Here is a 15,935-nt window from a genome sequence, read left to right as displayed (position 1 = left end):
GGTGTGAGTTCTGACATCTGTGCTCAGCTGGGGCCAGTGGGTCCAATGTGGGACCCCACCTAGGAGGATTGTGGATTCTGTTCCTGGCTGTGTAGCTTCAAGCTTATTCTGTGGCTTTTCCTGAAATGAAATGAGTACACAGTTAAGTTCAGTTCAGTTCAGTCACTCAGTCATGTCCGACTCTTTGCGACCCCATGAATTGCAGCACGCCAGGCCTCCCTGTCCATCACCAACTCCTGGAGTTCGCTCAGACTCACGTCCATCGAGTCAGTGATGCCATTCAGCCATCTCATCCTCTGTAGTCCCCTTTTCCTCCTGCCCCTAATCCCTCCCAGCATGAGTCTTTTCCAATGAGTCAACTCTTCGCATGAGGTGGCCAAAGTAGCTTTAGCATCATTCGTCCCAAAGAAATCCCAGGGCTGATTTCCTTCAGAATGGACTTGTTGGATCTCCTTGCAGTCCAAGGAACTCTCAAGAGTACACATACACACAATTTTCATTTATGTAACAGAAAAATTTGTATTCCATTGTTTACATTAAGGAATGAGTGAGAAATCCATTTAGGTAATAGTTTCAAAGAAATCCGTTGGTTTTCATTATTTTGAGCTGATAACACTTTTTCTTCAGTCTTCCACCTGGTTATGTACCTATGTAGGGTAGAGAAACCAACATGCATCTCTAGCCCTTTTCTTCCTAGGAAAATACAAATGTTGAAGTGTGGATTTAAGACTCCTCCCCAACCTGAGTGCTCTCTGATCACTGACCTCAGTCATTCCCAATCTGGCTGAGCTCCCAGATTGCCTGTGTGTCCCTGTGATCACAGGTTCTGGTGGGACAAGTTTCTACTGAAGGGACAACAACAAAGAAACAGAGAAGATGACCCATCCAACCAGTGACCACTTTGAAGCTCACAAAGGACTCAGAACTCACTGGAGAGGGCTCATACCTCCTTGTATCCTCCTCTGGCCCCACTGAGATCAGATGTAGGTGCTGGAAGATTCTCAGTGCTTTGGTTTGTTTCCTATCTCAAACTTTAAGAATCTTTTTCTTTATTAACCCATCGACCCTCATGACATGAATTAGAAAAAACAAATTCACATCCAGATTCTTATTTTCAGTATTTCTCAGCATAACATGATGTTAAGACAAAGGTAGAAAGGGCCCAGCCCCGCCTCTGCCAAAACAGGGGAGTCAAACAGGGAAGAGAACACAGGTCAGGGTGGGTAGGGGGAGTGGTGGGCAGGGGTGGGCCAGTCTCCCCACCTCCTCAGGTTATGCTAATAAAAGCACGAATGCATTCAGATGCAGCTGCAGAAAGAGGGGTCAGGGGATCTGACGTCACAATGGTGGGGGGTGGGGAGACTAATTTTGTGTTACTCGTCCCACACAGGTAGCTGTCCCACACCTAGAAGAAAATGGTCATGAACAAATTTAAGTCAGTCACAAACGCCTTGACATTCTAAACAGTCCGTTGTATGTTCCAAATGCCCACTCAGAGAATCCCCATTACCCAGTCATGCCACCTCTGACCTACTCCTCTCCTGCTTCAGGCCCTCCAGGGTCTCACCTTTAGGACTGGTGAAAGGTAACATCACAGCCCTGGGCACTGTCGCTGCTTGGGATAAAACAGAACAAGGCCTGGTCAGAACCCACAGGAGATAAGCCTAAAGGAGGGATTATGGGATGGGTGAGATCCCCCATGGGCTCTCATCTGTACTATTCCAGGGGTCTCAGGGATAACCCTCCAACTCACCCAAACTTACTAGCAGCCTGAACATAGCTCCCTCCTCTGCCTGTGGGGAGAAAGCATCACATAATAGGCCAGGGAGGAGGCAGGGCCATGACATCCTAGAGGAGCCCCCTAGTCCTGGGCCCATTGAAGACCCAGGGTAAGGTCAGGAAATATGAAAAAAGGAGATGTGCAGGCATTGGACCGACTGCCCTCCTGGAGGTCTGTCCTCAGCCAGGACCCTCCCCCCCTGACCTTCAACTGCTAGGAATCGGGTCCCCATCATCAGAATGATTAAGGTGAAAAATTTGTTTTCATGTTCACATATACTTTACAGAAAGGTAAATGTTAGCACTCAGCTCCAACTGGCAAGCACATATGTGTGGATGGTTTTTCCAAGGAATGAGGCAGGCAAGATTCTACCTGGGCTTGACACCCCCAGTGAGACAAGAAAACTCAGATCCCTCCCTCCCCTACCTGAGCACTTCTTCCAGATCACAGCTCCACTCACCACAGCCACCACGAGGAGAACCAGGCCAACAATGATGCCATGATGGGGATGGAGGGCTGAGGAGGTTCTGTGGAAGAAAGGAAAGGGGCCCTGACTTCGGGCATGAATTCTAACCTTGCTGAAGTTCTCCTGAAGGCTCCTGATTTCCTGATAATAAGGTTGACCATCCATCCCACTCCTTACGCCATCTCAGGGTGAGGGGCTCCTGAAGCCCCTCATGTTGCACACGGCAGGTGTATCTCTGCTCCTCTCCAGAAGGCACCACCAGGGCCACCCACTTCTGGAAGGTTCCGTCTCCTGAAGGCCTGGTCTCCACAAGCTCCATGTCCTGGGTTAGGTCCTCCCCATCATGCTGCCAGGTCAGTGAAATCTCAGGGTAGAAGCCCAGGGCCCAGAACCTCAGGATGACCTCAAGGTCAGAGATGGGGTGATGAGTCATATGGATCTTTGGAGGGTCTGAGGAGGAAGAATCGGAAAATTCACAGTTTGTGTTATCTCCATGGGCCATTGAAGAGGCATCATGTGACCATCTTGAGAATGGATAGGACAATGGGTTTGAAAAGAAATACAAACAGCAGACACCAGCCTGGACCCTGGGGTCTGGGAAAATCCCCTATTCCAAGGAAAGTTCTAGAATGAGACACTAATGTAGAAGGCTCCAGGTCTCAAAGGGATAAAACAGATTTCTGGACCCAGTCTGAGTGAAGAATGAATGACTCAGAAAATCTGGAGTCAGACCTCCAAAGATGTTTTCAGGCCAAGAACAAGGCCTTGACAGAAAAAGTCGTGGTTCACCAATATTGCTGTCAAGGTCATAGGGAATTATTGATCAGTTACTTCAAGGATAGTCTTCTTTTCCATCCCCATGAAACTGGATTCCTCAATTGTCCCTTAGAGAAACTCTAGCCCTCTGGATGCATCACTCTCTAGTACAGAATACAAGAACCTAGAAGGATTCCTCCCTCTCCTGCTTAGAAGGAAGAGTGGTATTTTGATACTGATTCCACTTTCCTCTCCTCGTGGGAAGCCAGCTCCAGTCCAAGGGGAGATCAGGGAGATCCCACGCCCCTCCTACCTGTGCGCAGCAGTGTGTCCTCCTGTTCTCCTGGAATCTGTGGAGCCGCTCCATGCACGTGCCCTCCAGGTAGTTTCTGTAGTGCTGTGCATCACCAGAGGCCTCTCACTTGCGCTTGGTGATCTGAGCTGCCGTGTCTGCCGCCGTCCTTTTCCGTGATCTGGTGGATGTTGGTAATTTGATCTCTGGCTCCTTTGACTTTTCTAAATCCAGCTTGAACATCTGGAAGTTCACAGTTCATGCACTGTTGAAGTTTGGCTTGGGGAATTTTGAGCATTACTTTGCTAGCTGGTTTTAGAAGAGGCAGAGGAAACAGAGATTAAATTGCCAACATCCATTGGATCATCGAAAAAGCAAGAGAGTTTCTGAAAAACATCTACTTCTGCTTTATTGACTATGCCAAAGCCTTTGACTGTGTGGATCACAACAAACTGTGGAAAATTCTCAAAGAGACGGAAATACCAGAGCACCTGACAGGCCTCCTGAGAAATCTGTATGCAGGTCAAGAAGCAACATTTAGAATTGGACATGAAACAACAGGCTGGTTCCAAATCAGGAAAGGAGTACTTTAAGGCTGTATATTGTCACCCTGCTTATTTAACTTACATGCAGGGTACATCATGAGAAACACTGGGCTGGATGAAGCACAAGCTGGAGTCAACATTGCTGGGAGAAATATCAATAACCTCAGATACGCAGATGATATCACCCTTATGGCAGAAAGTGAAGAACTAAAGAACTTCTTGATGAAAGTGAAAGAGGAGAGTGAAAAAGTTGGCTTAAAACTCAACATTCAGAAAACTAAGATCATGGCATCTGGTCCCATCACTTCATGGGAAACTGATGGGGAAACAGTGGAAACAGTGAGAGACTTTATTTTGGGGGGCTCCAAAATCACTGCAGATGGTGACTGCAGCCATGAAATGAAAAGACGCTTACTCCTTGGAAGAAAAGTTATGACCAACCTAGACAGCATATTAAAAAGCAGAGACATTACTTTGCCAACAAAGGTCCGTCTAGTCAAGGCTATGGTTTTTCCAGTAGTCATGTATGAATGTGAGAGTTGGACTAGAAAGAAAGCTAAGCACTGAAGAATTGATGCTTTTGAAGTGTGGTGTTGGAGAAGACTCTTGAGAGTCCCTTGGACTTCAAGGAGATCCAATCAGTCCATCCTAAAGGAGATCAGTCCTGAATATTCATTGGAAGGACTGATGTTGAAGCTGAAACTCCAATACTTTGGCTACCTGATGCAAAGAACTAACTCATTTGAAAAGACCTTGATGCTGGAAAAGAATGAAGGCAGGATGAGAAAGGGATGACAGAGGATGAGATGGTTGGATGGCAACACCGACTCAATGGACATGAGTTTGAGTAAACTCCAGGAGTTGGTGATGGACAGGGAAGCCTGGCGTGTTGCAGTCCATGGGGTCACAAAGAGTCGGACAGGACTGAGTGACTGAACTGAACTGAAAATTAAATTGGCTGAAAGACCTGCCGACTCTGGCTGGGTGAAGGTCCCCAGCAGGTCCACCTGTGTTGAGGCAACCTGGCTGGTACCTGGGGGTGGGAGTAGTGACCTGGATCCGGGCCCGTGTTGCTCACCCACTTTGCTCTGGTTGTAGTAGCCCCTCAGGGAGTTCAGGTTCACTCCGAAAGTCTGGGCAGTGTCCTTGATGCCCTGCATGTTCCAATCCCAATACTCCGGCCCCTCCTGCTCCATCCATAGAGCCCACACCTCCATCCTCGGATTCGGGTCGTCGCTGTCAAACCACAGGAACTGCATATAGTCTACCACAGTGAGATTGATTCGTTTCTGTAGAACCAAACAGGCAATGGGAGTGAGAATTGGAACAGCATCAGGAGAATCCATGTGGGAAGGCCCAACATATTACAACCCAGGCAGGGTTATAACACTGATAACTCTTTACATGTTAACAGAAATAATGTTTTTTTAAATGAGAAAGAACCATTTCCCCAAATAAGCAAGGTAGTGAGAAGAATAAATCTTTTATTTTTACATTTTTGCAAGTCTCTTGTCTCAGAAAAAACTGGCCTAAAACTCAACATTCAAAAAATGAGGATTATGGCATCCGGTCCCATCACTTCATGGCAAATAGATGGGGAAACAGTGGAAACAGTGGCTGAGTTTATTTTCTTGGGCTCCAAAATCACTGTGGATGGTGACTGCAGCCATGAAATTGAAAGACGCTTGCTCCTTGTAAGAGCTATGACAAACCTAGACTGCATATTAAAAAGCAGAGACATTACTCTGCCAACAAAAGTCCGTATAGTCAAAGCTACGGTTTTTCCAGTGGTCAGGTATGGATGTGAGACTTGGACCATAAATAAGGCTGAGTGCTGAAGCATTGATGCTTTTGAACTGTAGTGTTGGAGAAGACTCTTGAGAGTCCCTTGGACTGCAAGGAGAGACAACCAGTCCACCCTAAAGAAAATCAGTCCTGAATATTCATCGGAAGGACTGATCCTGAAGCTGAAACTCCAATACTTTGGCCACCTGATGCGAAGAACTGACTCATTTGAAAAGACCCTGATGCTGGGAAAGATTGAAGGTAGGAGGAGAAGGGGATGACAGAGGATGAGATGGTTGGATGGCATCACCAACTCAATGAACATGAGTTTGAGCAAGCTCCGGGAAGCCTGGCGTGCTGCAGTCCATGGGGTTGCAAAGAGTCAGACATGACTTAGTGACTGAACTGTCTGTCTCATTAGAACACCATTGGATTTTTGTATTTGCTTCTGCATTTAAATTGTTATTTTGATTAAAATAAAAGTAAAGTAGTATTTTTACTAACCTTAGTAGATAATTGTCTCTGATTATCTGAATGTCTCTGATTATTTCAGCTATTCAACTCTGATACTGAAAATTACACAATTGGTAGTTTCTCAGGGTTTGAGGGTTTTTGTTTCTTTCTTTTATCAAGTGAACCTGAAACAACACCATTGAATATTTTCTGTTTTGTTACATTAAAATCTACAGGCCTATCTTGGACATTGAATGGATCTTTTACTAATGCATGAGTTTTTAAAGTAATGTAGTGTTTCACTAAGTTATGTACAACCTAAGTTATGTACGTCTTTCAGTGTTGATTCCTGTAAATCAACACTGGAATCAGACTATTTAAAAACTCATTATTTGTTTTAATATTACCATAGATCCCAAGAGAAAAGTTTGTCAGTACTGAGAAACTCTCAGTCTTACAGTGATTGGACACACATTTTCCAGAAATCTGATTTTCTCTGGAGAGCTTACCTTTTATCAAGGGAAGTACTGTGAATTGTCATCTGTCAGTTATTTTCTTGAATGGAGATGCTCATGTTCATTTTCAAGAAAATGTCAGCCAAATGTCCAAGTCTAAACAGCCATAATTCTGGGTCATTATTTCCTTCAAGTAAAAATGGCATTCCATTAAAAAAAAAGGCTAGTTCAGCTCATAAAAATTATTTTCCTTGGGACATAGTACTTTGGAATGTTGCAGAAATGCTTGTATATATCTTGTGTGTGTGTGTGTGTATATATATATATATATATACATCTCCATGTCATTGTGTAAGATATTTTTAAAAAGCAGATTGTGGATAATAATTTAGTACAGATAATAATTTTTAACGCTTTAACCAGGATGTTTAAAGTGATACTGCTTTGATTTTTTTTTTTTCAGTGTGAAAGTAGGTGGTGGTGAAGAATAAATAACTATTGCAGTTTGGTACCATAGCTTCCATTCTTGTTGAGTTTTACCTCAGTGCAAATGTCAATATAGTGCAAAGGCAAATACTGTCTAAGAAATGTTGTGAAACTAGTTTTGACCTTATGATTCAAGATATGATCGTGAAAGGGTCTCATTGAATTCAAGGGTTCCACAGACCAAACTGTGAGAACTGCTATTGTGAGTAATTGCTATTCTGATCTTCCCAGGTGATACTGTGGTAGAGAATCCACTTGCCAGTGAAGGAGATGCAAGAGACGTGGGTTCCATCCCTGGGTCAGGAAGATCCACTGAAGTGGGAAATGGCAACCTGCTCCAGTATTCTTGCCTGGGAACTCCGATGGACAGAGGAGCCTAGTGTGCTACAGTCCATGGGGTCTCAGAGTTGAACAGGACTCAGTGAATAAACAACAACACACCACCTGACCTTTCAAGCCTGGAAGGCAGCCTCCTTTTCTCAGCCCAGAGAGCTATGACCCCAGCATCCTGCCTCTTCTTCCCATTTGTGAACCTGATAGACAGGCCACCTCTAAATCCTGAAATCAAATGTCCTAGACCCAAATCTAATTTCTAGCCCCATTGATGACCCAGGAGTTCGGGGTCTTCTCCAGTCAGGGGAGGCTCTTCAGAGTCCCACAGGCTTCAGCTAAGCCATGCCACCAGCTCATTCTGGATCTAAGACTGGGAGTTGGAGGACTTCACCACCTAAGAACTCCTCCACCAGATCAAGGCGTCCCTCAGGAGTACGAGTCTGTGGAGGCAGCTGGTGGTCTGGCTGTCTGTTCTCGGAGCTTGTGGCCACAAGTGAGGGCGCTGTGGAGCTGTCTGTCTGCTTGGCTGCCAGGCTGGGGTAAACTAGTGAGTAGCTCCTCCTCCTTCTAACACAGTCTCCTCCTCATCCCTTACCAGGAACTGCCTGCGTTTCCTGCCCCAGTCTCAGCTTTAAGGATGTGTTCAATCATCAACAAATATTTTGGGGCATCTACTATGTGCCAGGCACAATTCTAGGCAGGGTATTTAAACCAACTCAAATTCCTGCCTTGATCCACTTACACTCTGATGGAAGACCTGGTAATAAACAGCAAGGCCCTTGAAGTAATGATCAGGGTACCATAAAGCGGTGAGTGATTTAGAGAAAGAGAACAACCAGCAGGAGCTGGCTGTAATTTTAAATACAAGGGAGGCTTTCCTCAGAGATGACATTTAAGCTAAGCCCTAAAGGAGGTGAGGAGTGTCCTTGAATTATTGGGAGGAAGAATGTTCCAGGATCACCGTCTGCCCACACTTGGGGCTCTACTAGGCAAACACTGAGGCTGCAGCAAGAACTGGAGTGGGCAGACTTCAAGAAGGACTTTCTGTAGAGGAATGTGGGGATCTAAGTTTGTATACCTCATGCCCTCCTCCTGTTTGTGCTTGGAGATTCATGAAACCCTCAAGGTTAGAGGAGGAAGAAGGGCCTGTGAGTGGAGCAAAGTGGGGAGAGGCAGGAGAAAACTAAGGTGGGGTTCTGCCCCAACTCCGTGCTCATCCTCTCCTGAGTCCAGTGTAAGGTGGACATGGGGACACTGATTGGCCTCTAAAAACTGGCCACCCAATGGGAGTGAGAACTAGGGCCGCGTCACCAGTGTCCAGGCAGGAGGGCTCGACACAAGTTGTGAGAGAGAAAGTGAAACTCGGGAGACGGGGAATCCCCAGCACGAGCGTCCCCACCCCAGACACCATCTTTGACTCAGACCCTGAGAGCCTCGCGCCCTGGGGCACCTGGGACTTTGTCCTGATCGCTCCCCTCCTGCACCGAGAGCTCTTTGTCATGCTTACTCTTATAGTCCTGACCCAGTCTCAGTCCTTAGTGAGGACCTCAAGGATAATTTTATGTGGCCAATTTATCGTTATTTTCCATACAAGAATACTACAGTTAAAATTTTTTGTTAGCTTATTTATAATAATGTTAATAACCCATGAGTTTAATGTGAACAATGACTATTTCCCAGAATAGATAAGGTAGTGAGAAGAGTGGAGCTTTTTACATTTTTATGTTTTTGCAAGTCTCTTTCTTGTCTGTCTCATCAGACCACCACTGGATTTTCAGATTTCCTTCTGCACTGAATCCACTATTTTGATTGAAGTCTCTGAGGATCAAAAGGCCTATACAAATGTAGGAGTAGTATTTTTAATAATCTTTTCAGATAATTGTGGATGTTCATCTTTCTTACAAAACTAGAACTATACAAGTGGTAGTTTCTAAAAGGTTATTTTCAAAGTGGACCTGAAAGAATATCATTGACTATTTCTTATTCTGTTACATTAAAATCCATAAGCAACTAAAGATCCCACATGCCACAGTGAAGCCCTAGTGCAGCCAAATAAATAATAAATAGCTAAAATAAATATTAATAAAATAAAATGAGTACAACAAAAGTAAGATATATATTCCAGGGAAAATTGAAATATCCACTTATCCACATATCCACTTTAGAAAAGCAAAGTCGATATGTGTATGTGTATAACAGATTCATTTTGCTGTATACCTGAAACTAACACAACACTGTAAATTAACTAAATTCTAATAAAAATTATAAAATAAAAAACAAAAAATAGAAAATGAAAAAGTTTTAGTAACTATATAATCCAATCTTCTTCTTTTCTATTTACTTTCTCACAATGTATTTATTGATTTATTTTTGGCTCCAGCGGGTCTTCCTTGCTGCATCTGAGCTTTCTCTAGTTGCAGTGACCAGGGGCTTCTCTCTAGCTGCAGTGCTTGGGCTTCTCCTTGTGGTGGCTTCTCTTATGGAGTACTGGCTCCAGGGCGTGTGGGCTCAGTAGTTGTGGTGCACGGGTTTAATTGCCCCTTGGCATGTGGAATCTTTCCTGACCAAGGATCGAACCCCTGCACTGGCAGGTGGATTCTTAACCACTGGACCACCAGAGAAACCTTTAACAATTTCATTGAGGTATAATTGCTATACAAAAAATTGCACATATTTAATATGTATAATTTGATGAGTTTGTACATGTGCAAACACCTATGAAAATATCACCAGAATCAAGGTAATAAAGATATCTGTCACCTCCAAAAAAAAAAAAGAAAGAACAAAAAGAAATTGTAGTCTACTAAATGCTCAGTCGTGACTAGCTTTTCCATCATTATAATAATACAAATATTGGACATTGAGCTAATCAAAATTACAAAAATGATAGATTTATAATTATAAATTGGGAAGATGGGATATGTGAAAGAAAAACCAATTAACTACAAATGGTACATAAAACTGAAAACCAGAAAGGAGTGTTATAGGTATGCTTTTAAGAGACATAGAAGAAAGAGAGAATCAGCTGAAGGCGCTAAAACAATTGGTCTCTGATATTCAAGAGATGGGGGACATCCATCTTGATTTCAAGTCTTGTAGAAGTATTTTATTTCTTAAAATTTTGTGCATAGATCCACTAACTAAAAATAAAAAGACAAGCCAGTAGGTGAGAGAGTGGACTTCGGACTCAGAAATTGTTCCGTAAGAAGAGTCCTAGACATGGAGCAGTAGTTGGAAGGAAACTGGACATAGAGTGGTGGATGTTTATGGCAGGATTTTGTTTGAATTTATTTATTTATGTTTGATTAATTTTAATGAGAGGAATTGCAGCATGTTTGTGTGCAGGACTGAGGGAGCCAGTAGAGAGTGGGAAACTGATGACACAGGGAAGGATGGAATCAGGTCCTGTGCCCACGCTGAGGGGAGGCCTTAGATGTGGGGGGGGGGCGTCCATCATCACTGTGGAAGGTAAGGGTACAGGTGCAAGTGTGGGAATGCGGGGGGAGGAGGATGGACTGAGTATTATTTTCTGAGTGGAAAGCTCACCATTAAGAACAGGGAGTAGGGAGGCAGTGGAGGGTTTGAGGAGGGAGGGAGGGATGAGAACTAGCCTTCTCAGGAGATGTGAGAGTGAGCTGATGGGAAAATGGCATCAGGGGAGTGCAGGCTGGAGGCCACTGAGGTCTGGGCTCATCAGCTTAGAGAATGAATGTTTCAGCAGGAAGATGTGTAATAAACTAAAAGAAAATGCAACCAAATTTCACTGGGTGTAAGGATTACAGGGTTTTTTTACTTTGTCATTCATCACTCTCAACACTTTATTAGTTGTTTCACAGTGAATTATACATTAGATCATATATCATACATTGCACGTATGCTGTACATTGCACACATATCGTGTGTGTGGGGGTGTGTGTATGTGTGTTCAGTCACCTCAGTCGTGCTCAATGCTTTACAACCTTATGGACCATAGCCTGTCAGGCTCCTCTGTCCATGGGATTCTCCAGGCAAGAATACTGGAGTGGGTTGCCATGCCCTCCTCCAGACGGGGAGGCTCCTGGAGAAGTGAGGAGAGGGAGGAAACAGTGATATCATGGGATGGAGGCCATGGGAGTGGAGGGCGAGGAACCAGAGGGGGGGGGTAGGGTCACTTAGTGGACTCGTGTGCAAGGGGCATCCCAACTCAGGGATAGATCCTGCATCTCTTACATCTCCTGCACTGGCAGGCAGATTCTTTGCCATTAGGACCACCTGGGAAGCTAAGAGATATGCAAAAATACTCAAGAATATACAAAATAAATAATTCATATTCTCCCCTGCATCCTCCAGTCACTCAAGTCCTCTAGTCAGATATCAAGACAGTTAGCAATTTCTAAATTTTCTCACTAGAAAAATATAACTATGCATTAATATATATTGCTATGTCAGTAATAGACCTCAGGCCACTGGAGAAATTATTGACAAATTTACATATCTAGTAAAGGACTTATATTAGAATATGCATAGAACACTTAAACTCAACAATATGAAAACAAATAACTCAATTAAAATTGAGGAAAAAATAAAAATGAGGAAAAGTCTGAACAGACATCTCATCAAAGATGGTATCTCAATGAAAATATATAGGGAAAGATGCTCACTGTCACATGTTATTTGGACATGCAAGGAAAACCAGCAATGATACATCCTCACACCCCTATTAGAGTAGCTATAATCCAAGAACCTGTGATGCCGAGTATTGATCAGGACGTGGAGCAGCAGAAACCCACGCTCACTGGGGCAGGAATAGGAAGCAGCACAGCCGCTAGAAATGAGAGTCAGCAGTTTCTTATGAAGCTTATGGATGGAAGCTGTCCATCCAGGCTACTAATCAATCTAGTATTTCTCCAACTCATTTGAAAACTTAGTTTTGCACATAACCCTGCACACCAATGTTTATAGCAGAAAGCCCTTTAAAAATTACATATTTATTTATTGGCTGCACTAGATCTTCGCTGCTGCGCTCAGGCTTTCTCTAGTTGCGGAGAGCAGGAGCCACTCTTCACTGCAGTGCTTGGACTTATCGCGGTGACTTCTCTTGTCGTGGAACACAGGCTGTAGGTGCACGAGTTTCAGTAGGTGCATCACTTGGACTCAGTAGTTGTGGCGCATGGATGCCTGGGCTTTAGTTGCAAGTGGAATATTCCCAGACCAGGGATCAAACTCGTGTCCCCTGCCTTGGCAGGGGCATTCGTATCCACTATACCACCAGGGAAGTACTAGCAGAGCACTCTTTAAGTGTGCGCTGCACATTGCGACTTCCTTCCACAGACTGCAGTATGGAAAGTGGGGAAGTAAAAACGAAAGGTCCCAAGGAGATAGCTGGGGAATGCTACCCTGGCCAGACGATGAGCTGAACTTAATAGTGATAATAGAGATGCCTCTGAAGGCATCTCCATCCCCCATTGCTGCTGTCCAGCCTGCAAGGCAGCCATTTCCCCAGGCTGTGCTGAACAGGAGAGAGCAGAGTGGCGGCGCTCCCATGCGGCCCCAGGGCTGGCGACATGAGACCTGAGCTCCCCTTTGACCTCCTTAGCAGGGACCTGCCCAGGATCTCCCTTCCAGTGGGTCAGGGCCCCATCCAGCATCAAGTTCAGAGTCCGAGTTGTTTTCCCAACATACACTCTGACACAGACATTTTTATCCCCATTAAATGACCAAGGACTTTGGCTTCAGGGAGCAGCCAATCTTCAGGCTATAACAGCTGGTTTCCAGGTCCAGGAGGGACCCCACAAACATACTGGGTGCCCTCAATGTCCTGGAATCAGTCCTTGAACCCCAAGTTCCTGTCACTTGTTCCTGTTGCTTCCTTCAGGGAATCAACTCGGGATTCTTCATCCTAGGATGAGATGAAAGAGAGGGAGGAAGAGGAGGAGATCCCCAAGGTAATGGCCTGTGGAGACGGGGAGGCTCCTGGAGAAGTGAGGAGAGGGAGGAAACAGTGATATCATGGGATGGAGGCCATGGGAGTGGAGGGCGAGGAACCAGAGAGGGGGGGTAGGGTCACTTAGTGGACTCGTGTGCAAGGAGGTGGGGTCTGTGCAGGGAGAGGCACAGGGGCTTCTGGCCTGGGTGCTGGTAAAAGCCCTATTTTCCACCAGGATGATAATTACATAGGTGTCAGTTCGATATTATTGCTTGGAAATTATACTTACAGTTTAGGTATTTTCCTGTCCTTACAGGTATGGTATAACGCAAACACGCATGGAAGAGGGGAAAAGAGAAAAGCAAAGAGGGGAAGTGATTAAAGGAATTCCTCTCTTCCAGAGCAAGACCTCCCCCAACTCCTTCACCAGCCCCCCTTAGGCTGGGGTGCAGGGAGAACCATGGCAGGGAGAGGAAGGAGAGCAAGGTCCGTGCAGCCCTAGGGGAGTCCCCCTGGCCCTGACTCCCAGGTTGCCAGAGTCCCACTAAGACATCACAGCCGCATCCAAGTCTGTCCTCATGTCACAGTGCTGGGCTACTTGGATACTGTCTCTTTATTTTCTAAGACAGTGGGAATCACTGCGTCAAAAACAGTGGCCCCAGGGCAGCAGAAAAGGAGCTGCCCAGCTGATGGTCAGATAGGTCACTCTTGGAGCACAGAGAGGGGGACATGGGGTGGAGCCTGGAGTCTGTAGTGAGCCCTGGAGATGGGCCGTGAGTCTCAGCCCATGGGTCTGTCCAGCGTTTTCCCTGTTCTCAATTAGTCAGGAGAGGTAACCCAAGAGAAGGAGGACAGCCACCTTTAGAGTGATCATTTCCTTGTGCCCAGCTGCTCAGTCGTGTCCTACTCTTTGCCACACTGTGGACTGTAGCCCTCCAGGCTCTTCTGTCCATGGGATTTCCAAGGCAAGGATACTGGAGTGGGTTGCCATTTCCTCCTCCAGGGGATTTTCCCGACCCAGAGATTGAACCCATATCTCCTGCATCTCCTGCATTGGCAGGTGGATTTTTCATCACTGAACCATCAGGGAAGCACTGGATGATCACGTGTTGCTTTTAAAATAATGTTTCTTGCCACAAGTTTGTGAATAAAGATACCTCAGTGGAGGTGAGTGGCTCTAAAGGAAAGAACCATCTGCCACAGGAGAATGGACAGCTGGTGTCCATCAGTCTGAGTTTCATCATCCTCTCCACCCCTCCGCCCCCAGGGCAGCTGGCCCAGTCTGGGATCTCATTGCTATCTGGGACTTATGTCCCAATATTGAAGATGATGTAACCACCTCTGCTTCATGCCAACCTTTAGAATATCTCTTATAAATAGTACTAGAAAACAAATGATCACTTTGAGACATCAGTTTGGTTGTTAAAACCATTATCAAAACACAGATCAGATCAGATCAGTTGCTTGGTCGTGTCTGACTCTTTGCGACCCCATGAATTGCAGCACGCCAGGCCTCCCTGTCCATCACCAACTCCTGGAGTTCACTCAGACGCATGTCCATCAAGTCAGTGATGCCATCCAGCCATCTCATCCTCTGTCGTCGCCTTCTCCTCCTGCCCCCAATCCCTCCCAGCATCAGAGTCTTTTCCAATGAGTCAACTCTTCACATCAGGTGGCCAAAGTACTGGAGTTTCAGCTTTAGCATCATTCCTTCCAAAGAAATCCCAGGGTTGATCTCCTTCAGAATGGACTGGTTGGATCTCCTTGCAGTCCAAGGGACTCTCAAGAGTCTTCTCCAACACCACAGTTCCAAAGCATCAATTCTTCGGCGCTCAGCCTTCTTCACAGTCCAACTCTCACATCCATACATGACCACAGGAAAAACCATAGCCTTGACTAGATGGACCTTTGTTGGCAAAGTAATGTCTCTGCTTTTGAATATGCTATCTAGGTTGGTCATAACTTTCCTTCCAAGGAGTAAGCATCTTTTAATTTCATGGCTGCAGGCAGGGAAGAAATCATCGAATTGTGCCGAAGAGACTGAGAACCACTGCTTTAGTGTTAGACCATATGAGATGAAAGGAGGGTATCAGTCTAAGTGGGAAATTCCAGACCCTTTGAAGAGAGAGATGCTGCATAAGCCCATTGTCTGAGTGCCCAGAAGAGATGGGCCTACCAGGCTAGACTGAGAGGAGATAACAGCTCATCTGTGCAGGACACTGGAGTCACCCAGCTCCATGTTCTGAACATTCCAGAGGCTCCAAATGATTGTGCTGCTCATACCCAGCACAGACTCTGCTCTAACCCACCTCCGGCAACGTGATCCCTGCAGGACTGTTGTAAATGACCCCCGGTTGTCCTTCCTATGGGGAACAAGTATCCTATGGACACTGTAGCCTGAAGAACACTGTACAGTGTTTCCTCACTGTGCCGTGTCCACTGCAAAGCCTAAGCTGTTCACTGGGGTTGGCTTAACCAGCACTGGGTTCTTTCATTCACTGGACATTTCTGCCGCCCTGTGAACTTGAATGAAAAAGGCGAAATACTCACTCTCAAGTAGCTCTGAGGATTTGATCATGGAGGTAAGGACATAGGCAAGTAGTTAAGAGCTTGTAGGAGCTGGGGGTTGTCAGAGACCAAGGTCAGTGGAGCAAGAGACGGACAACACTGTACTTCAAA

General features: G+C 45.4%; 1 protein-coding gene across 1 annotated transcript; it reads right to left on the bottom strand.

The window, feature by feature from the left end:
• Window positions 1–1,373: 1,373 nt before the first annotated feature.
• On the bottom strand, window positions 1,374–5,185 carry LOC102413969 (BOLA class I histocompatibility antigen, alpha chain BL3-7). The gene is given in 7 exon segments (XM_045162056.1): window positions 1,374–1,405; window positions 2,207–2,281; window positions 2,284–2,307; window positions 2,424–2,696; window positions 3,316–3,339; window positions 3,342–3,500; window positions 4,807–5,185. Coding segments are annotated over 7 exon segments (966 nt in total).
• Between the last annotated feature and the right edge of the window lie 10,750 nt (window positions 5,186–15,935).

Source organism: Bubalus bubalis, chromosome 2 (assembly GCF_019923935.1).
Source record: "Bubalus bubalis isolate 160015118507 breed Murrah chromosome 2, NDDB_SH_1, whole genome shotgun sequence".
NCBI lineage: Eukaryota > Metazoa > Chordata > Mammalia > Artiodactyla > Bovidae > Bubalus > Bubalus bubalis.
The sequence above is the reverse complement of the archived record's forward strand: the minus strand, read 5'-3'. Positions and strand labels throughout refer to the sequence as shown.